The 24015-nt window shown below is 45.0% G+C and overlaps 1 protein-coding gene across 1 annotated transcript in view; it reads right to left on the reverse strand.

Moving 5' to 3' along the window:
- Window positions 1-220: 220 nt before the first annotated feature.
- The window catches only part of LYPD6 (LY6/PLAUR domain containing 6), a 106015-nt gene continuing 82220 nt past the window's right edge, over window positions 221-24015 (reverse strand). Inside the window, exons 5-6 of the mRNA XM_077447728.1 lie at window positions 14592-14722; window positions 221-7129 (exon numbers count right to left, since the gene is read on the reverse strand). Of these exons, the coding sequence (XP_077303854.1) occupies window positions 6959-7129; window positions 14592-14722 (302 nt within the window). The 3' untranslated portion in view covers window positions 221-6958. The remainder of the gene's footprint in view (window positions 7130-14591; window positions 14723-24015) is intronic.

Consider the following 24015-nt stretch of genomic DNA (forward strand, 5'->3'; position numbering starts at 1 on the left):
GTTCGTGTTTGTCAAAGGACAATTTGCGGATAGTTAGTATATTAGACAAAATCCTGAACGTGCCCTATTGACAAAAATCAGACGCTCGATCGTCCAACAAACAAACCATGTGTATGAGGCCTGTGATAGATAACATATAAAGATATGATTGGAGGCACCTGGGAAGGTCATTATTTCTGATCACATTCACATATCAATAAAAAAAATAAATCACTTTAAAAAGATTTTATACTTTTATTTTAAAATCAGAAGGCTGTTTATTCTACACTTTACATTGCAGCAGCTAGTTTATATATGGGATATGTAACAAAAATACAAAGCTTTACAATATATACAGTTTGAACAAATAAATATGTTTGTACATCAAGTGAATAATATTACATTACAGTTGATATATCTACATTGTATTCCTGGCACGGTCCATTTACATTTCACATCTTGGTGAAATTAGATACAAAAAAACAACAATAATCAACCACAGAATTTAGACGTCTTTTGCTGAATTATAGAAGCCAATATGAATTCACCCATCTTCTTGTTGTAGCACATTTAAAAAAAAATATATATATATATATAATATATATATATATTTTTTTTTACCATCAAAAACATTGTAGTTTTACTCCTCATTTTGGTGAATGCCCAGTTGACGGTGTACATATCAGCTGCCAGCTTATACAGACCACACACACTCCAATCGAATTGTACAAACTTCTTAGGATTCACCAACAGCTATGTATTGTGAGGGCCGATGGAATTGAATATCATGTTGTGTCACATGCTGCAAAAAAAATGTGCATATCTGTTTTTTTTTTTATTTCTTGCCACGCATGCGCAGCAGTCAGTGTACAATTTTTTATTTTAAAGTTTTTAACAGCCAGGGAAAAGTTTTTTTTAGGCAAAAACATGCGGAGTCTCTTCTGCCATAAAATCTGATCTGTCCTTTTGCTTTAACTTGGGAGCAGAGACACAAATTTCTGCAGGGAGGCCTAACAAATGGAGTCTCTGAGTGATGTAGAAATCCAGCAGTTAAAGAAGAACTGCAGTCTGCTCACATCATTTGTAATAAAAACATCTTTGCCATTCTGAAGCTTCCCTCCAACCACTTTGCATGTTATTATATATATACTGTGATTCTGTACTTGCCAAATATGCTGCAGAAATCTCCCTCTTCTAAGCCCTTGTACACACGGTCGGACATTCCGATGGAAAATGTCCGATCGGACCGTGTTGTCGGATAATCCGACCGTGTGTGGGCTCCATCGGACTGTTTCCATCGGAATATCCGACTGACAAAGTTTTAGAGCTGGGCTATAAAATTTTCCGACAACATGATCCGATCAGATTTGTAGAGAATTCCGATCGGACAAAAAGTGCCACGCATGCTCAGATCAAATTCCTAGACCAAAGCTATTGGCTACTAGCCTGAACGTAGTCCCGTCGTAACGAAATAACGTCATCATGTTACGAACGATCGGATTGTCAGACAACTTTGTCCGACCGTGTGTATGCAACGCAAGTTTCGGACAAAATCCGTCAGACAAAATCCGACAGATTTTGTTGTCGGAATGTCCGACCGTGTGTACAAGGGCTAAGTCTGGTTGCATCCATTTCAACTGTGGGCAGCTGAAGCTGCTGCCTGTTCACTTCCTGGATTTAACAGGCACACCCCCAGCTCTGCAGCTCTCATTGGCCCTCTTATGACTCATCCCTCCTCCCTTCCTGACAAACTCTCACAAGCATGAGTGAGAGAGCTGTGCATGATTTCATAAGCCTAGGCTAATGACCAGACAAGAAACAGGAAGTGGGCTGTATAAGGTATTTACTGGCAGAAAACAAATATGTTTTATTATCCAAAATTAAAACAACAAGGGCAGAAGATTTAATAGATAGAAAGTTGAAAAAATGACTGAAGGTTCACTTTAAAGTGATTGTAAACGATCACCTTCTAAAACGACCCATTACATTTTTAATAGAAATGAAAGGCAAAACATTTGTGAACAGATATATAAAAAAAAATATTTTTCATTAGTGATTACATACCCTCTATTCTCAGCCACAAAAGCTGGGGGGAATAGAACAACAGCACACTGATCTTCTCAATGCATGGCTGTGCAGAGCGGGGGGTGTGTCAGGACATTGGAGGAGAACAGGCTGTGTTCCCGTCACAACTAGAGATCCGACCACAGTGTGTACTCCTGCTTAGTGTGGTCAGTTTTTAATAGGAAAACAGAGGGACTGGCAGAAACACTAGGGTTTTCAAACAAAGGAAGCAATACAAAGAGATCAGGAGACATTCTCTTACAAGGACATGGTACAGCGGGCACAGATCAGGAATAGGAAATGTTGGGTTTACATATTCTTTAACTTGATGTCCCAGTGCCCACCCAAAGCTAACACATTAGATAAGTAACAAATTATGTTTATTCCCCCTTTAACCAGCGCCAGGATCCATTAAGTGACGTTTGCAGATGCCTGCAGAGAATTAAAGATATTGCAGACGGACTGGTTGGGCATCACTGAGCCGTGTAACTAGGAAGGTTCATTAATCTCGTTAATGAGTGAAAACTATTAAGTGCATAAATGCTACAATCAGCCATCAAAGAATAAAAATACCCACAGAGTTTATATGAGGAGCAGAGGATTCGATGGTTGTTTGATTGTCAGCGTGTATGGTGTAGGAATCATTCCAGAAGACCTTTAAGCCCAATCACACTTTTTATGGTGTGTAATGCAATGCGTTTTGGCAATCGCTATGTTAGAGCAAAATCCATTCATTAGGAATCGGCTTCTTAAACACCATTTAAAAATGAAAAAGTATACATGACCCTTTAAAAAAAAATAAAAATTGCAGCACACCATAATACACATACATGCGGTGCGCAGTGCATTGTGCTCTACTGTACCAATCCCAATGTTCTATGTGCGGTGCATTGCCATGCCTTGTGGTAATGCGTGTTAATATGTGCATTTTATGCCCAGTACACACGGTCGGACTTTCCGACGGAAAACGGATAGGATCGTGTTGTCGGAAAATACGATCGTGTGGGCGCTCCATCTGACTTTTTCCTTCGGAATTTCTGACACACAAAGTATGAGAGCTGGATCTAAAATTTTCCGACAACAAAATCCAATCGTCTAAATTCCGATGTGTAGACAATTCTGACGGACAAAGTGCCACACATGCTCAGAATAAGTTACGAGACGAAAGCTATTGGCTACTGGCCCGTTTATAGTCCCCGACGTGCTTGGTTTACGTCACCTCGTTCTGAACGATCTGATTTTCCAACAACTTTGTGCGACCGTGTGTATGCAAGACAAGTTTGGCCCAAAATCCCTCTGGAAAAAAATCATTTTGTGGTCTGAATGTCCAAAAGTGTGTACCGGGCATTAATGTGCATTTCCACAACACATAAGTGTAAATGGGTTGTGACCCCCCCCCCCTCCCTCTGTAGCTGCATTCTCTGCCATTCTTTTTTTGGCTTGCCTTCCTCCAGGAGGACCCCATGATGGTGCCACAGGGGTCCCTGCAGTCTTCACTTCGCCAGGGCTTGAAAGAGGGATCCAGAGGGCCCCCTGCATCGGACACAGAGCACCATCTAGGATCCTTCCTCCCGGCTCCGGCATTTACTGGTCCTGCTTTGATTTTTTTTTAGGGAATAGTTTTTTAGCACTGAAATACATTTTTTTTATATTTGTTTAAAGTTATGCTATGTGAATGGGAACATGTAAAAAAAAAAAAAAAAAAAAACTTAAAGAGGTGTTATCTTAGTTTGACTGCAAAGGTGGAAATAAACTTTAATGGAAAAGTAAGAAAAAAAAGAAGAAAGCTGTTGGACAGCTGAGCACACAGCACACAATAATTGGCTATAATGGGAAAGATGGTTCATTCTAAACCTGCAGACCTTCATAAATGAAGAGTTAATTGATGGCTTCACCCTGTGTGTCAGAGGAATCTGTATAAAACATAGAAAATGTCAAACAGCTCAATCAATGTGGAACTTGTATGGGAGGTGAGCGTGGGTGGCTATGACTCAGGACACAGGATCGGTGTTTGGGTGTTTTTATCATTGGTTCAATAAAGCCAGCGTTATTCTACCAGAGTACTAGTCCAATTATTATCTTTCTACCGGAGCAGGAAGGCTCCTTGGTTCCCCAGCGTGCCGTAAACACAGAATGCAGTTTGCCCTGAATCAGGATCATGTGGTGCAGATGGGGCGACCGCCAGCACCCTAACAACCAATGAAGCTCTGGGGGCAGGACATACTGCATCATTCGTTGCTATGGTGCTGGCACCTGGGCCGCCCACATCATAGCACCGCATATAACTAATCCAGGGCAGGTGACAGGCAGGGCCCCCTCCACCCCTGGATGGAAGTGTGCCTCCGTCTAGACCTGCTATGCCACCCACCCATGCCGCTGAGCCACTAAGGTAGGACACTGATGGAAACAGGGGACACGTCCCCTCCCTTTCTCCTTGTTAGACACGCCCCTCCCTTTCTCCTTATTAGACACACCCCCTCCCTTTCTCCTTTGTAGACACGCCCCCTCCCTTTCTCCTTATTAGACACGCTCCCTCCCTTTCTCCTGGTCAGACACGCCCCCCTGCTCTTTCTCCCGGTCAGACACGCCCCTCTCTTTCCTCTGGTCATGCAAGCCCCCTATCTGCAAGAGCACTATGGGGGTTATTTACGAAAGGCAAATCCACTTTGCGCTACAATTGCAAACTACAAGTGCAAAGTGCACTTGAAATTGCACTGGAAGTAAAGTCGCTGTAGATCCGAGGGGGACATGCAAGGAAAATAAAAAAAAACAGCATTTTAGGTTGCACATGATTTGATGATAAAATCAGCAGAGCTTCCCCTCATTTCAGATCTACCCCTCAGATTTACAGCGACTGCAGTGACTTCCAAGTGCGCTTTGCACTTGTAGTTTGCACTTGTAGTGCAAAGTGGATTTGCCTTTCGTAAATAACCCCCATTCTGTGTGTGAGGATACATGTGATTAAGGTTGGCCATACATGGTCAAAATTTCAAAAGAATTTTCTTTGGAAAATCAGAAATTTCATGCATTTTGTGATCTGATGGTGCCATCATTGATTTAAACAAATTTGATCAACCGAGCCTTCAATATCACCTCATGTTGCTACAGAAAATAATTTTGGTGGCTGGGAATCTTCTTTTCTTTCCAGGAATTTTTTCTTGCACATGCGCATTTCTTTTTTGATTTACATTTCTCACATGATTCTCCCATCATTGATTAGAAAATCATTTGTTTTTCCAAAAATTTCCAACATGTCCGATTACTCAAATTCGATGGCCGCACGAAAATCGGCTGTTGCTGCAGCCCACTAATGGTGCAAAATACGAACGAAAATTCTTAGATAAGATTTTCAAAAGAAAATTCTTTAGAAAATCCACCCATGTATGGCCTGCCGAATACCACGTACACACGTCCGATGCAAAATGCATCAAAAAACGTATTTGTGTGAATCAAGCCTAAGGCTGGATTCACACCTATGCTTTTTTAGTGCTTTTTGCATTTTGCAGATTTGCACTACAGAACGTGTTCCATAGGAAACCATGGTAAATGGACTGTAGTGCAATTCTGCAAAATGCAAAAAGCACTTAAAATGCATAGGTGTGAATCCAGCCTTAGGCTTGATTCACACAAATACGTTTTTTGATGCATTTTGCAGAAATGCAAGGACATTTTTTAACTTGGGTTCCTATGGAACATGTTCACATCAATGCATTTTTGTGCCTCTGCGTTTTTGGAAAGGGTCGGGGACTTTTTTTCAAGCAAAATGCAGCATTTTGCATGTAATAGAAGTCAATGGACCCGCATCCAAAATGCAAGTATCGTGTTTTTGTCGTGTTTTTACTGCGTTTTTACAGCGATTTTGCCGAGATTTGCTGGGTTTTTTTTTTTCCTTTTCTTTTACACTGTATATAGCTGGTTGCTAAGCAACCACACTGTAAAAAAAAAGAAAAAACACAAAACACGGCACAAATGCACATGTCCAAAAATGCGGCAAGCACCGCAAAAAGCGCTGCAGAAACGCTCAAAAGCAAGTTAGATTCATAGATGTGAATCTAACCTTAATGCAAAACGCTGCTTTTTTTTTTTTTTTTGCTTTTTTTGGTTCAATAGACTTCAATGGAGAAGATGCATGTAGTGCATTTTTAGGCTGGATTCACACCTATGCATTTTTAGTGCTTTTTGCATTTTGCAGATTTGCACACCAGGCCATTTAACATGGTTTGCTATGGAACACGTTCTGTAGTGCAAATCTGCAAAATGCAAAAGCAATAAAACTGTATAGGTTTGAATGCAGCCTTACCACGATTTGCGTTTTTAACAACAACACAACTAATTTGTCTAAAAAAAATAAAAATAAATTGGGGCAAAATTGCAGTAAAAAAAAACAAAAAATGAAAATAAAATTTGCTAAAAAAAAAAAAATGCATAGAATGGAGCCTAAAAGCTATTTAAATGCAATAGCATGTATGGGACATGCATGTACAGCCGGGAATAGCAATCTATTAAGAGACCAATTGTAAACATAATGCAAATAGAGACTAGATACCAGTGCACAAGGATTTAGGCTCTCTTGAACTCCAAAAAAAAAAAAAAAAAACATCCAGCCATGGATAAGCAGCAATTTTATGCCATTCTCTCTTTTGCTCCTTAAAGGTTTTTGATTGGACATGGATCTTCACATTAGCCAATAGCAAGGACCTATTTACTTTGTCTTATGTGTTAGTAAAGGTTCTGCTCTCACAAGACCCCACATATAATAATTATACTATTTATAAAAAAATAATTCTGACTAAAGAATCCACTGAATATATAAAAATAACAATATACAAAATATACAGCGTCCATTCCAAATATAAATAAATCCCATGTACACAGTACACGTATGAGATCATTCTTGCTGCCGTCCTTGACAGTTCTATGTCAGGAATAACCAGGAAGAGTATAGAAGGCACAGGAGGAGGCCGAGGCCTGGTGTGGAATGTCTCTGGGAGCCATTGAGCGGGGATGTGGTGGAGAAGATGGCGTCTGTCTCGTTCCTGGGCAGAGCCATGTTACAGATATTCCCTTCACAGCATGATGTGCATACCTGCAGGAACAAAGAGAAGGTTTTATTTATATTATTTTTTTCCCCCCTCAAGTTTTTGTACAATATAATCAGGACTAAAAAAAAATATACATTTTAAAAATATTTATTCTTTTAAAATGTGTAAATATGAAATACTGTATATGAAAATGATATGATCATCTTTTATTCAGCCAGAGGGTGGAGCTCTAGGCTCCTTTTGAATGTTTTCTACTGTCTATGTTGCTCCTTTGTTGTAAATTGCCTGTTATTTACAGAGCCCAGTAGCTCACGCTGACAATTACAAACACAAGAATGACTCTTGACAGAGATTTGTTCCTTACTGGATGGCTCAGGCAGAGGTTTCAGTCAGGCAAAGGCAGCTTAGAGGCAGGCAGGTAGGCCCAAGCCTGATGGTTCTTCCAACATTAACGTGGTTATAAACCCTCACATATACCCAGTGAAGTGACTGGCCTCAGTTGAAACACAGAGATGAAAAAAAATCCTCCTACATACGTTGTACCTGTTTATCTGCAGTCTTCTCTTCTCTACAGCTGTTTAACCACTTGCCGACCGCCGCACGACGATATACGTCGGCAGAATGGCACGGGCAGGCATATGGGCGTATATATAAGTCCCTGCCTGCCCGCGGGTGGGGGGCCCGATCGGGCCCCCCCCGGTGCCTGCGGCGGTCGGCATTCCTTCGAGAGCGATCCGGGATGAGGGGGCGGCCATTCATTCATGGCCACCCCCTCGCGATCGCTCCCGACGAATAGAAATCCCCCGTGACATCACTTCCTCTCCTGTAATGTAAACACAGGAGAGGAAGTGATGTATTCTCTCCTCCGTGTCGGTATTTTTCGTTCCGACACGGAGGAGAGCGGATCGGTGAGTTGCACCAACACTCTACACACACAGTAGAACATGCCAGGCACACTCACACCCCCCCTTTACCCCCCGATCACCCCCCCAATTACCCCTGCCCCCCAGTCACAGTGACACCAATGTCATTTTTTATTTTTTTTTGCATTGGTGTCATTTGTGACTGTAATAACTGTTAGGGCAGTTAGAGTTAGCCCCCTTTAGTTCTAATGTACCCCCCTAACCCCCCCAATAAAGGTTTAACCCCGTGATCACCCCCCGTCGCCAGTGTCACTAAGGCTGAGTTCACATTGCAGTGGTTTATGAGAACGAATGTGATTCGCACCGCACTGCAGTGCAAATCACATCCGATCTCTGTGCGATTCGAGTTCAGCCATTCGCCGCACCCGCCGCACCCGCCACACCCGCCGCACCCGCCGCAAATTCGCACGGGACCCTTTTTTTGGCCCGCAGCAGAATCGGATCGCATGGGTGTTCACACCATGCGATCCGAGTTTGCAGATCGCACTGCGATATGCGAACTGATCTGGGGGTGTCAGTAACATTTCACTGACACTCCCAGCAGTTCGCATAGGGCAGTGTGAACTGCCGCCGGGAGGCATGCGATGCGGGAACCCGCCGCGGATTCGCGGCGTTTCCGCATCGCTCCAGTGTGAACCCAGCCTAATAAGCGATCATTTTTCTGATCGCCGTATTAGTGTCACAGGTGACGCTAGTTAGGCAGGTAGGTATTTAGGTTCGCCGCAGCTTTTTATAGTGCCAGGGACCCCCATATACTACCGCATAAAGCCCCCTGATTGCCCCCTAGTTAACCCTTTCACCAGTGATCACCATATAACTGTTACAGGTGACGCTGGTTGGTTAGTTATTTTTTTATAGTTTCAGGGCACCCGCCATTTATTACCTAATAAAGGTTTAACCCCCTGATCACCCGGCGGGTGTCATTTGTGACTAATAACTGTTAGGGCAGTTAGGGTTAGCCCCCTTTAGTTCTAAGGTACCCCCCTAACCCCCCCAATAAAGGTTTAACCCCGTGATCACCCCCCGTCGCCAGTGTCACTAAGGCTGGGTTCACATTGCAGCGGTTTATGAGAACGGATGTGATTCGCAACGCACTGCAGTGCAAATCACATCCGATCTCTGTGCGATTCGAGTTCAGCCATTCGCCGCACCCGCCACACCCGCCGCAAATTCGCACGGGACCCTTTTTTTGGCCCGCAGCAGAATCGGATCGCATGGGTGTTCACACCATGCGATCCGAGTTTGCAGATCGCACTGCGATATGCGAACTGATCTGGGGGTGTCAGTAACATTTCACTGACACTCCCAGCAGTTCGCATAGGGCAGTGTGAACTGCCGCCGGGAGGCATGCGATGCGGGAACCCGCCGCACATTCGTGGCGTTCCCGCATCGCTCCAGTGTGAACCCAGCCTAATAAGTGATCGTTTTTCTGATCGCTGTATTAGTGTCACAGGTGACGCTAGTTAGGCAGGTAGGTATTTAGGTTCGCCGCAGCTTTTTATAGCGCCAGGGACCCCCATATACTACCGCATAAAGCCCCCTGATTGCCCCCTAGTTAACCCTTTCACCAGTGATCACCATATAACTGTTACAGGTGACGCTGGTTGGTTAGTTATTTTTTTATAGTTTCAGGGCACCCGCCATTTATTACCTAGTCTCACTAGTGTACCCCTAAATTTAGGGGTGTCTACTTTCCAAAATGGGGTCATTTGGGGGGGGGTTTGTGCCATCTTGGCATTTTATGGCCTTCAAAACTGTAACGCCCTTAGAAAGCCTGAAGGCGGTGCTTGGTTTTCGGGGCCCCGTACGCGGCTAGGCTCCCAAAAAGTCCCACATATGTGGTATCCCCGTACTCAGGAGAAGCAGCAGAATTTATTTTGGGGTGTCATTTCACATATGCCCATAGCATGCATGAGCAATATATCATTTAGTGACAACTTTGTGAAAAAAAAAAAAAAAAAAGTTTGTAATTTTCCCGCAACTTGTGGCAAAATATAAAATATTCCATGAACTCAACATGCCTCTCAGCAAATAGCTTGGGGTGTCTACTTTCTAAAATGGGGTCATTTGTGGGGGTTTTGTGCCATCTTGGCATTTTATGGCCTTCAAAACTGTAATAGGTAGTGAGAAGTGAACTCAAAAATTTACGCCCTTAGAAAGCCTGAAGGCGGTGCTTGGTTTTCGGGGCCCCGTACGCGGCTAGGCTCCCAAAAAGTCCCACATATGTGGTATCCCCGTACTCAGGAGAAGCAGCAGAATTTATTTTGGGGTGTCATTTCACATACGCCCATAGCATGTGTGAGCAATATATCATTTAGTAAAAATGCGGCGCTACCAAAAAATTGCTAAATAAAATCAGTGTGTAATAATCTCAAAATAAATGTGAATAAAATAATATCCACTAAATATAAATACAATAGGTAATGGATTAATTTCAAAAATTCAACAAATATACGTGAATGCAATAAATGTGCAAAAATAGTGAATAGAAATCCGTGGAAAAATATTCAGACACCTAAACAATCCACATAGACAATCCAGATGCAAACAAACATAATAGAATATCCATATGAAAATTATAAAAAACAATAGTGAAATAACGTGAAAAAATAAATATTTAGTCCATGATTAAAGTGCATTAGTGACTAATGCCATTGCAAAATAAATGGATAAAGTTCATGCAAAAAAATGTGATCAGACGATTCCCACAAGTGACAAATCACTGCAAACTTCAATGCTTAATGGGTGCACCAACTATTTCCCCCAGCCTCTCACCTCCAATAACTGGTATACAGGCACTGTATAAAAGGGTAACTGCTGGCTTCTATTTCGTTCACACTGCTTCACCGCTGATTAAGTTTTCACTGTGAGGATATATATTACTTGTCCTCCCAATAGCTCCAGGATATCCAGACCATAAAGAGTAAAAGAACACAGAGGGCTCTCATGTGCAGTAACTTCGCTATTTTATTGAAAACAACAGTAAAATCCACACTTACATTTAAGATAACAGCAGAGTGTGCAGCAGACGCGGACTTCCGGTTTCGGCCGAAAACCGGAAGTGATGGGTCCGACACCAAATTCCTTCCCTGACGCGTTGCGTTACAGAACGTAACTTTTTCAAAGGCCCTTTGAAAAAGTTACGTTCTGTAACGCAACGCGTCAGGGAAGGAATTTGGTGTCGGACCCATCACTTCCGGTTTTCGGCCGAAACCGGAAGTCCGCGTCTGCTGCACACTCTGCTGTTATCTTAAATGTAAGTGTGGATTTTACTGTTGTTTTCAATAAAATAGCGAAGTTACTGCACATGAGAGCCCTCTGTGTTCTTTTACTCTTTATGGTCTGGATATCCTGGAGCTATTGGGAGGACAAGTAATATATATCCTCACAGTGAAAACTTAATCAGCGGTGAAGCAGTGTGAACGAAATAGAAGCCAGCAGTTACCCTTTTATACAGTGCCTGTATACCAGTTATTGGAGGTGAGAGGCTGGGGGAAATAGTTGGTGCACCCATTAAGCACTGAAGTTTGCAGTGATTTGTCACTTGTGGGAATCGTCTGATCACATTTTTTTGCATGAACTTTATCCATTTATTTTGCAATGGCATTAGTCACTAATGCACTTTAATCATGGACTAAATATTTATTTTTTCACGTTATTTCACTATTGTTTTTTATAATTTTCATATGGATATTCTATTATGTTTGTTTGCATCTGGATTGTCTATGTGGATTGTTTAGGTGTCTGAATATTTTTCCACGGATTTCTATTCACTATTTTTGCACATTTATTGCATTCATGTATATTTGTTGAATTTTTGAAATTAATCCATTACCTATTGTATTTATATTTAGTGGATATTATTTTATTCACATTTATTTTGAGATTATTACACACTGATTTTATTTAGCAATTTTTTGGTAGCGCCGCATTTTTACTAATTCATATATTTAATTCTGGTGCAGAGAACACTTTTTTATGCTGGCTGCTTCCTAGATACATTATTTCTTTTCTGTAGGATAACTCAGGTGGAGCGCACTAGCATTTCCTTTTTACAATATATCATTTAGTGACAACTTTGTGTAAAAAAAAAAAAATATTTTTTTTTTTGTCATTATTCAATCGCTTGAGGCAAAAAAATAAAATATTCAATGGGCTCAACATGCCTCTTATCAATTTCCTTAGGGGGTCTACTTTCCAAAATGGGGTCATTTGGGGGGGTTTTGTACTGCCCTGCCATTTTAGCACCTCAAGAAATGAGATAGGCAGTCGTAAACTAAAAGCTGCGTAAATTCCAGAAAACGTACCTTAGTTTGTAGATGTGACAACTTTTGCGCAAACCAATAAATATACAATTATTGACTTTTTTTTTACCAAAGACATGTGGCTGAATACATTTTGGCCTAAATGTATGACTAAAATTGAGTTTATTGGATTTTTCTAATAACAAAAAGTAGAAAATATCATTTTTTTTCAAAATTTGCGGTCTTTTTACGTTTATATCGCAAAAAATAAAAATCGCAGAGGCAATCAAATACCATCAAAAGAAAGCTCTATTTGTGGGAAGAAAAGGACGCAAATTTTGTTTGGGTACAACATTGCATGACCGCGCAATTACCAGTTAAAGCAGCGCAGTGCCAAAGTGTAAAAAGACCTCTGGTCATTTACCAGCAAAATGGTCCGGTCTGAAAGTGGTTAAAGTGCAGAATTTATAAAGCTTGTCTGAGCTTTTAGAAAACGTGGCCGAGAGCTGAAGTTACACTCTGAAGAGCTCAGTGAGGAGAGCTCTGAGAGCTGATTGGAGGGAAAGGACACACCCCCTTCACGCACCTCCAAGAAACAGAGCGGAGGCTGTCCCTCCCCTGTCACTTTTTTCTCTTGGTGTCATGAAAACTTGTCAAAAGTGACTCATGCAGATAGAGAAGTGAGGTAGCAGACAGAAATGACACTTATGCCCCATACACACAGTCAGAAATTCTGCCAGTAAAAGTCGGATGTGAGCTTTTGGTCAGAAATTCTGACCATGTGTATTCTCCATCGGACTTTTGCTGGCGGAATTCCAGCCAGCAAAAGATTGAGAGCGGGTTCTCTATTTTTCAGTCGGAAAAAGTTCCTATCCGAAAATGTGTTAGTCTGTATGCAATTCGGACGCGCAGAAAATCACGCATGCTCGGAAAAAAATCGGCGCATGCTCGGAAGCATTGAACTTCATTTTCTCAGCTTGTCGTAGTGTTGTACGTCACCGCGTTCTTGACGGTCGAAAGTTCAGAGAACTTTTGTGTGACCGTGTGTATGCAAGCCAAGCTTGAGCGGAATTCCGTCTGAAAAACCATAAAAGGTTTTTCCGACTGAATTTCTGATCTTTCTGCGTATGGGGCATTAGTGCTCTTAAATGAGACTAAACACTATAGAGGGATATGCTTTATTCATATTTTATGTCTGAGGTTTACAACCGCTTTAAAGCTGAACTCCAAGAAACAAAATACACTGATGAAATGCATGTACCAATTGCGTATTTCCTGCTAAAGGATTTGTATTTCCATCCATCCAGTCCTGGGATACACACAGCCCCTTTACAGAGTACAGTCAGCCTGGTGACCTGCATTTTTTTTCTGACTAAGTCAGATTCATGCTGCCAAGCCACCTCCCCATCCCCAAGGCTGGACCTTGTAGGAGCACTGATGAGGTCAGCTCTCTAATTACTCCACCTGTGAACACATTCCTTCTCATGTAAATACAGAACACCCCTTCCTCTCAGTCTGAGTGCTGCTGTACAAGGGATTACAACATAATGCAACCCCACTCATTTTGAATGGTGCCTTAACATGCCTAGGCAGTGCAACAAACTGCACTTGCAAACCATCTGTGAGTTGTATTGCAATGCAATAAAAGAATAGAAAAACTGTGGACTCCACTGTAGGTACAGGATCGGTATGAAGAGCCCATCTTGGCTCTATGTATTCAACAGAGAAGAAAAGGGTGCTGATTGCTGCACACCAAACAAACCCAACCACCATGCAAGTATTAGCAGCCTCAGCCTAGCTCTGTCCAATGAGGAAGGGAAAGAAGGCCCAGGAGCCGCACATCACACACAACCCTCATGTAAAGAGTGGAAGCAGCCTCAGCCTAGACTCTGTCAAGGCCACACCCCTGACATGTTTCCCCCCGCCCACGGGGCTTAGTCATGGAAATTCCCATTTGGCAGGGTGAAACATGTCAAGGTGTGGCCTGGATGGAGTCTAGGCTGAGGCCGCTTCCACTCTTTACATGAAGGTTTTATATGATGTGCGGCTCCTTGGACTTCTTTTCCTTCCTCACTGGCCTCTATGGAGCCGAGGTGAGCTCTTTCCCTGCCTGCACTCCCAGCGATTGTCAGCGTATAAGGACTTACAATAGCCTGAAGCTGCACTCTTAATTCATTTGTATGGCCCTGTCTAAGCCATGCCCTCCACCAACGTGTTTCGCCCCACCTACGAAGCTTAGTCCACGACCACTATGGTGAGTGACTATTGGGACTCTTTTCTTCTCTGTTTTTCTATGCTCACAGTCAATTGAAAATTAATATATTGCGTTAAAGTCATACCTTGTGGCCGTGCTTCCCACTGTCCCTGCATCCCGTGTTCAAGCAATGCTCCAGTGGCACGCATCGTTTTGTCACCGACAAACTTTCCCCCAGAGCATCCATGATATGGTAAGAGTGACAGTATTGTGTATCTGGTGAAGAGACGAAACATGAAAAATATAAATATTAAGGTCTGCAGTGAAGTTGTACAATAATTAAAGATGCATATACTTAAATATTTATCCCATAAAAATTGCTGCTGATCAAAACTGACACCAAGCCCTGGTTCACATCTGTGTGGTACACTTTAGGTGTTTATTGCACTGCAGGATTTTTTTTAATACAATGTAAGTAAAATGCATAGGCATAGAAAGAGTCTAATGTTGTTTTCGGGGCACACAAACACTCCAAAATCCCTATTAAATAATAAAGAAATTAGGCCGTGTGGAGTACATAAATAACAAATACAGCCATGGCCAAAAGTTTGAGAATTACACAAATATAAATTTTGTTAAAAGTAAAGTCTGCTGTTTTTAGATCCTTTTGTCAGATGTTACTATGGTATACTCAGTGGTGTCGCTAGGGGGGGGGCAAGAGGGGGCAATGGCCCCCCTTGGTTATTTCTTGCTAACACTTGTGCCCCCCCCCCACTGGGAGTCACATGCGGCAGTGCGCAGTGGCTCTCACATAGTGGAAATTTTTTTTCTACTGTCTGACACGCACAACAAAGCAAACAGACACAGTAGAGCAGAGAGAACAGAGCGGAGAGGGCATCCGCCCATTGCCCCACCCACCTAGGCACTGATTGACCAGCTCCCTCGGAGGCTGTGCCCGGCCACCGGATCCAGGGTCCTGTTGCCACCGATCTGGCCTCCACTCAGGGCAGGAGATTGTGGTGTTCTCGGGATGCCCTAGGCTTGGGTTGAGGGACTGGACAGCCAGGAGGAGAGGGCTCGGGAGGCAGAAGATCAGACGGGCCACCAGCTGACTACCAGGAGGAGAGGTGAGTGAGCCATCACACTGAGGCTGAGCAAAGTCCTTAGTGGGATGACTGGGGTGGAAATTTGTGGAGTGTGGGGGCTAATGCTGGGGGTTAATAGTGCGTCCGCTGACACCAATGCTGGGGGTTAATTGTGCGTCCGCTGACACCAATGTTGGCGGGTTAATAGTGCGTCCGCTGACACCACTCCTGGGGGTTAATAGTGCGTCCACTGACACCAATGCTGGGGGTTAATATGTGTCCGCTGATACTAGTGCTGGGGGTTAATAGTGCGTCCACTGACCCCAATGCTGGGGGTTAATAGTGCATCTGCTGACACCAATAGCTAATAGTGTGTCCGCTGACACCAATCCTGAGGGTTAATAGTGCGTCCACTGACACCAATGCTGGGGTTTAATAGTGCGTCCGCTGACAACAATACTGGGGGTTAATAGTGTGTCCGCTGACACCTGTGCTGGGGGTTAATTGTGTGTCCACTGACAACAATACTGGGGGTTAAAAGTGCGTCGGCTGACATCAGTGCTGGGGGTTAATAGTGCTTCCGCTGACACCAAACGTCTTTTTAAGTGTTAGGTTAGTACAATAGAAAGGTATCATTGCATACCGCATCGTATTTTGTAATCTTATTAATTAATACTTATTTCGTTTTTTCAGTGCCATGCTTTAGTAATGAAAATTATTAGTGCCCACCTCCAATTTTGACTGTGGTATCGTATGTGCCCCCCCCTATATATTGTTCCTAGAGTTGCCACAGGGTATACAGAAGTATAATTATAAGCATTTCAAAGAGTCAATATTTGCAGTGTTGACCTCTTCTTTTTCAAGACCTCTGCAATTCCCCCTGGCATGCTGTCAGACTTCTGGGCCACATCCTGACTGATGCCATCCCATTCTTGCATAATCAATGCTTTGAGTTTGTCAGAATTTGTGGGTTTTTTTTGTCCACCCGTCTCTTGAGGATTGACCACAAGTTCTCAATGGGATTAAGTTCTGGGGAGATTCCTGGCCATGGACCCAAAATGTAGGTGTTTTGTTCCCCAAGCCACATAGTTATGCCTTTTGCCTCATGGCAAGGTGCTCCACCATGCTGAAAAAGGCATTGGTCGTCACCAAACTGTTCTTCGATGGTTGGGAGAAGTTACTCTTGGAGGATGTTTTTGTATCATTCTTTATTCTTGGCTGTGAACCCACTCCCTTGGCTGAGAAGCAACCCCATACATGAATGGTCTCAGGCTGCTTTACTGTTGGCCTGGCACAGGACTGATGGTAGCGCTAACCTTTTCTTCTCCAGGCAAGGTTTTTTCCAGATGCAAAAAACAATCGGAAAGGGGATTCATCAGAGAAAATGACTTTACCCCAGTCCTCAGCAGTCCAATCCATGTACCTTTTGCAGAATATCAGTCTGTCTCTGATGTTTTTCCTGGAGAGAAGTGGCTTCTTTGCTGCCCTTCTTGACACCAGACCATCCTCCAAAAGTCTTTGCCTCACTGTGCATGCAGATGCCTCACACCTGCCTGCTGCCATTCCTGAGCAAGCTCTGCACTGGTGGTGCCCCGATCCTGCAGTTGAATCAACTGTAGGAGACGGTCCTGGTGCTTGCTGGACTTTCTTGGATCCAATTGATTAAAAAGAAATTCTGGGTGAAAGTTGTGTGAAAAAAGTTATGCATACACCCCTTCATAATTCAGTTCTACATTTGTTTTTGTTTTTTGCCATTTCTTTCAGTCTGGAGTTTTTCTGCAAAGGTTATCATCATAGCCAGGAAACCGGTGTCAGGGGAGTTAAGGCCTAAGCCCACAAACAAATCTCCATTTCAGTATCATTCAGTGATCACAGCACACCCTGAATCAAAACAACAGGAGCGTTCTACAAACTAACATACCGCCGGCATAGGTTCAGTTATTACAAGCTGTCTGACCCATCTCTCATCTCCGATCCATCTACACAAAGGCAGCGCTCATAAAGAAACAGTTATTGAGTAAGGAAATAACAACAAGATTGTCAGAATTCTGGCAGTCCACAAACTCGTTAAGTGATTAGCTAGACAAAGATGAATATTTTCTCTGAAAACGTATGATGTAACTCACTGAACAAAGTGCGTTTACAGTGAATGACCTCACAACAGCTGGTTGTTGCAGTGTAGATTTTTGCCAGCACACCACGGATCTTCAAGTTGAGTCGAAACAGCTTAATTGAAGTATGATCACATCACAAACAAGAGAGTACAACGTTTTGGAGACATGCAGGACTCCTTTCGTCATTCATGTGATTATCATCACATGCGTGACTCTAAAACATTGCACTCTCTTGCTTGTTATGTGATCATGCTTCAATAAAAAGCCGTTTGGACTCAACTTGAACATCCGTTGTGTGCTGGCAAATATCTACACTGTGTCATGTAAGATCCAATCTCCAGCTGGTGGTTGCTGCAGCACCCAGTATCTTGGAGCCTTTACCAGGAACGTGTGCGATGGGAATATGAATGGAGAACTAGTCATTGGGCCCACCTTCAGGACCATGTAATTGAGTAATATGTATTCAAATGCTGAAGAGTAAAAACTGAGCCAAGCACAAGTTCCAAATACTGATGAACAATTTTATCACAGATAAGGGTGGATACTCTACTGTATGTCACCGGTGGCCAATATAGGCTGTCACTATGATGCACAGTTTAAGAAGCACATGGCCTTCACCCTTACAAAAAAGCCCGAAGCTTGACTGCATGGCCCTTAGGTGCTGAATTGGAAAGCAGACTAATGCCGCGTACACCCGGCCAGAATTACCGATGTAAACAGTCCGATGGGAGCTTTTCATCGGATATTCCGACCGTGTGTATGCCCACCGGTCCTTTTCTGTTGGCATTTCCGACTGTCTTTAGATTGACAGCCTGTTATTAATTTTTCGGAAGGAAAACCTTTCTATCGGATTTTTCGATCGTGTGTATGAAATTCCGACACGCAAAATTCCGATGCATGCTTGGAAACAATTCGACGCATACTCGGAAGCATTAAACTTCCCTTTTATAGTGCCGTCGAACGTGTTGTATGTCGCGGTGTTATCGACTGTCAGAATTTGGTGTGACTGTGTATAGGCAAGACAGTTTGAGCGAAATTCCGTCAGAATTCCAAAGGGAAAACCGTGAGAGCTTTTTTTGACGAGAATTCCGATTGTGTGTATGCGGCATTATAGTCAGACATACAGTATGAAACATACAAGCATGGTCCAAGAAACATAAAGAAGATTAAGACATATGGCAGATAGGGGACAATAACCAGAATACAAAAGGAGTTGGGACCAGTACCAATCAAAGAGAAGCAAATATTTGACGAAAGGCAAGTCATACCAAACTGCAGAAAAAGGAGGTCAAACTGAGACCTATTTAGACCAGCAGATCTGAATAACTGCAGGAAAAATTCCCAAAGCACTGAGAAGAGGAAATCTGAACCTTTGCTCAGGAACTTTCAGCGCAATGAGCCAGTGCACCGCAGCGAAGGCAATGATTATCTATCAGTAAATGGCACTGGTGGGCATCAAACCCAAAAATTATTGTCCGCAATAGCAGAGAAGTCAGTGAAGTGAGTTATTGATGGCTTATTGTGAATTTCTTCCTCTCCTTGTGCTGCAACATACAGATGACACCACATAGCAAAATGTTTGGCACACTCACCACTATTTGGCCAAACGAATGTGAATTCAGGTGTTTCCAGTGAAGGGTACCTTTTTTTTTGTTTTTTTTTTACATTCTTTATTATAGAATTGTCACCTCCCAACCATCAATTGCACAAAAACTCCCACGCAGGGAGTGTCTTAGCCCTTGTACACACGGTCAGAGATTCCGACGGAATGTTTCTGATCGGACCATTTTGACGGATATTCCCGACTGTGTGTGGTCTACTTCGGACTGTTTCCGTCGGAATATCTGATGGACCAACTTTTCCAACTTGACCATGTGTAGAGAATTCCGATCGGACAAAGTGCCGCGCATGCTCAGATCAAATTCCTACACCAAAGCTATTGGCTACTAGCATGAACGTAGTCCCGTCATAACGAAATAACGTAATCACGTCGGATTTTCCGACAACTTTGTCCGACCGTGTGTATGCAACAGTTTCGGACAAAATCCGACGGATTTGATTGTCGGAATCTCCGACCGTGTGTACAAGGGCTAACACAAACGAACATGGACAATTTTCTACATGCAAATAGTAATTATTGCAAGGAAATCAAATAACACAGATAAATGTTTTAAGTTTCTGACGGACTATACAGTATATACCGTACTATAGTCATGAAGACATAACTACAATTGCACAGAATTTTCATTATTTCAGAAAGAAAAAGAAGAAGATTTAAACAATATCCAGGAAAACATTCCAGATCCAAATGAATTTTAAATCTGATGTAGTTTTTGGAGGTGTATTGAGTAAAACATTCAACCTGGGGGAGAAAAAAAATGGGAAGGGATGGGGGGAGGTAATGTTGGAAAGGGAGATGTACAAAGGGGAAAAAGTCAGGGAAAGAAAGGAGGCCTTTTAGATGAATAGGCAAACTAGAGTCCAATGTTATAGCCAAGTTCCCTGGCCAAGTTTGAACAGATTCCAGACTACTGGAAAGCCCTAGGTTACAGGATATAGGCCGGACAGTTCAAAGTAGTTGATTGTATCTAGATGAATATTTAAATTTGTTCCAGTAATACAATTTTTTATGTTATCAGAGAGACATTATCCCTGAGGGCTGCAGTTAGTTCTTTCATTTCCTGTATATCATTCACCCCGGCAAACTGTCTCAAAGTTGGCTTTTCCAGGCAACACAACTTTTAGGCATTCAACAACTGGAGGAACAAGGATTTCTTATACCTCTTACAAGACATTTGGGTCAGATGGAGGAGGACTGCTGCGGGGTTGGCAGCTACGTCACAGCTTGCGATATGCTGTATCTTGGCTAGAACAAAGTGCAAGAAAGGCTGTAAGGCTGGGAATTCCCAAAGTGTATGGAAAAGGGTACCAACGTGTGTATCACAAAGCCAACATTATGCTCTGTTTCAGAAAAAGTTTGGCCAGGACAGATGGTGTCCTGTACAGTGAAGGGTACTCTTAATATCACAACAAAGATATTTCAGACAAGTTGAAGGCTGGCCGCAGGCCAGCCTGTATTTGTAGGAGGAGCCTGAGAGGGCTATTTAAGCCTCCTCCTCTGTCAGGGCCAGTGTCGTTAGGGTTTCTGAGTGGGCCGCAGCAGAAGAAGAGCCTGTCTGGGGGATTGACGGTTCTGGGTTGGAGCGACGCCCCCCCCCGGGTTTCACCGCGTTCACCTGGGTGGAGGTCGCTCTGCCGTCTGTGGGGGTATTTGCAGCCCTTATTCCTGCAGCGTGGTTGGTGGTGGTGGTGGGGGGGGGGGGCGACAGTCCAGCCATCCTTCACCACCCTCCGCTCCCTCTGAATGGCATGCCGCCCGCCCGCGTTCATGCCAGGGGGGAGCGGGGATGCAGCTGTCCCTGCCCGCCCACTCCTCATGCTCCTAGCTCCCCAGGAAGCCGGCCGCCAAACCCGCGTGGCGGCCGGCTGATTCTCCCTGCGTGGGGGGGAGGGGGCGATCGGCCGCCGCTGGTTACACTGCCATACACGGCAGTCACCAGGGGCTGCTAAGAGCCCGCCTGGTGTTCCGCGGCCGCTTTATCCTCTCTCCCCTTGTTCATGTGGTGGCGGGGGAGGGGGTGATCGGCTGCCGCTGGCTCTGCTCTCCATTGCTAAAGAGCCTATCTGTTGGTTGGCCGCCCGCCGGCTCCCCTTGGTCCCATGTGCTCGGCGCCGCCGATTCACCTGGCGGGGGAGGGGGGAGGTGGTCGGCCGCCGCGGCTCCCCCTCCCCCTCGCTTGTGCGGAGTGTCGGCGGGTTGTGAGGGGGGGCGGGGGTGTTCGGCCGCCCGGCGGTTCCTCTCTCCCCGTGCGCTCTGGCTGCCTGCTCGGCTGGACCTGCGCTCAGACTGATAAGGACGAAAAAAAAAAAAAAAAACGCACTCCTGGTGGGTCTCGGACATGTGTCTCCTGGTGAGGGGAGGTGGAGATAGTCAGCCTCCCCCTCTTCCCTCGCAGGTACGGAGCACCCGCCGTTTCTCCTCGTGGGGGGGGGGGGAGATAATCGGCCGCGCCGGCTCCCCCCCCCCTCGCATGTGCTGTGTTCCGCCGATTCTCCTGGTGGGGGGAGGGGGAGGTAATCGGCCGCGCCGGCTCCCCCTCCCCCCCCTCACATATGCAGTGTACCTGCCTGTTATCCTGGCGGGGGGGGGGAGGGTATTCGGCTGCGCTCTCCCCCCCCCCCCCCTGCATTTTTCATGCAGTAAAGTTTTGGAGCACAACTGAGATTAAAGCTATACTGTACATAGATAAGTGCTTGCAAGGTTGGTACAAGGAATGTGATCTGAGGAATGTCCCACTGACCTGTTGTACTTCATTGTAAAGGAGAAATTGTCCTTTTCTCTGTGGATTCTGCAAAATAGGAACTAAGGAATGTAAAAAAAAAAAAAAAAAACTAAATACAATCAAAGGGCACCTGGACCAATTTCACACATCTAACAATACCCCTGAGCTCCACGTGGTGGGCCTCCTGAGCTCCACGCGTTGGGTGTCTCCCCCCCCCCCCCCTGAGCTCCACGTGGTGGGCCTCCTGAGCTCCACGCGTTGGGTGTCTCCCCCCCCCCTGAGCTCCACGTGGTGGGCCTCCTGAGCTCCACGCGTTGGGTGTCTCCCCCCCCCCCTGAGCTCCACGTGGTGGGCCTCCTGAGCTCCACGCGTTGGCCCCCCCCCCCCCCCCGAGCTCCACGTGGTGGGCCTCCTGAGCTCCACGTGTTGGGTCTCCCCCCCAAGCTCCACGTGGTGGGCCTCCTGAGCGCCACGTGTTGGGTCCCCCCCCTCTGAGCTCCACGTGGTGGGCCTCCTGAGCTCCACGTGGTGGGGCGTCCTCCCCCCCCCGCCTGTGCGCCACGTGGTGGGTTTCCTCCTCCCTACCCACCTGAGCTCCACATGGTGGGCATCCCGAGCTCCACGTGGTGGGCATCCCGAGCTCCACATGGTTGGCCCCCCCCTCCTGAGCTCCACCTGGTGGGCCTCCTGAGCTCCACGTGGTGGGCACCCCCCTATGCTCCATATGGTGGGTTTCCTCTCCCCACCCGCCTGAGCTCCACGTGGCGGGTCTCCCCACCCGCCTGAGCTCCACGTGGCGGGTCTCCCCACCCGCCTGAGCTCCACGTGACGGGTCTCCCCACCCGCCTGAGCTCCACGTGGCGGGTCCCCCCCCCACCTGAGCTCCACGTGACATTTCTGTCACAGCGCTCAGTCTAGCATTTCTGTCTCGGCGTTTCTGTCCAGCATTTCTGTCTCAGCGTTCTGTCTCAGCGTTTCTTTCTCAAGCGTTTCTGTGCGGCTTTTCCGTCACAGCGTTTCTGTGCGGCTTTTCCGTCACAGCGTTCTGTGCGGCTTTTCCGTCACAGCGTTCTGTGCGGCTTTTCCGTCACAGCGTTCTGTGCAGCATTTCCGGCACTACGTTCTGTGCTGCATTTCCCTCACGGCGTGCGGTGCAGCATTACTGTCATAGCGTTTCTGTCCAGCATGTCTGGCATAGCGTTTCTGCCCCTGGATGCCTGTCGTAGCGTTCTGCCCCGGCATGTCTGTCATAGCGTTCTGCCCCTGGACTGCTGTTGTAGTATTCTGACCCTGGACTGCTGTGAACCAGGATTTCTGTCATGGCGTTCTAAACCAGGATTTCGGTCATGGCGTTCTAAACCAGGATTTCCGTCATAGCGTTCTAAACCAGGATTTCTGTCTGTGCATTCAGTCTCAGCGTGTTTTCGGGCTTTGCATTTCTGGCCAGGATTCTGCTGTTGCGTCACTGTCGCAGTTTTTCTGTTATAGCATTTCTGGCCCAGGATTTCTGGAATTTCATTTATGCCTCAGTGTTTCAGTTTTGGTTGTTGCTGTCATTGCGTTTTGCCTCTGTTTCTGTCACTTTGTTTCTGCTTCAGCGGTTAGTTTCAGCGTTTTCTGTCATGGTGTTTTTTCATCATGGCATGTTGTGTTTCTGTCTCAGCGTTTTCTGTCTCAGCGTTTTCTGTCTCAGCGTTTTCTGTCTCAGCGTTTTCTGTCTCAGCGTTTTCTGTCTCAACGTTTTCTGTCTCAACGTTTTCTGTCTTTGTGTTGCTGCCAGCATGCCTGTCATGGTATTTCAGACTTGGTATTCAGTCTCAGAGTGGCATTGTTCACTCATGGCATACTCTGGTAGTCGTTCGTCCTTGTTGATTGTCATGTCCCATCGTGTCGGTGTCATGTTTGTATCTGGGTCAGGTAGCTAGGGCTCACACGTCAGGATCTGTCACGTCTATAGATCCATACGGGCTGAGGTTTTCGTTTATTAATTGATTGTTGTCCTCAATCTTCTCGCCCGTATACCATAC

This window comes from Lithobates pipiens, unplaced genomic scaffold, assembly GCF_037356315.1.
Source record: "Lithobates pipiens isolate NorthernLeopardFrog02 unplaced genomic scaffold, aLitPip1_a1.2 Scaffold_22, whole genome shotgun sequence".
Classification (NCBI taxonomy): Eukaryota; Metazoa; Chordata; class Amphibia; order Anura; family Ranidae; genus Lithobates; species Lithobates pipiens.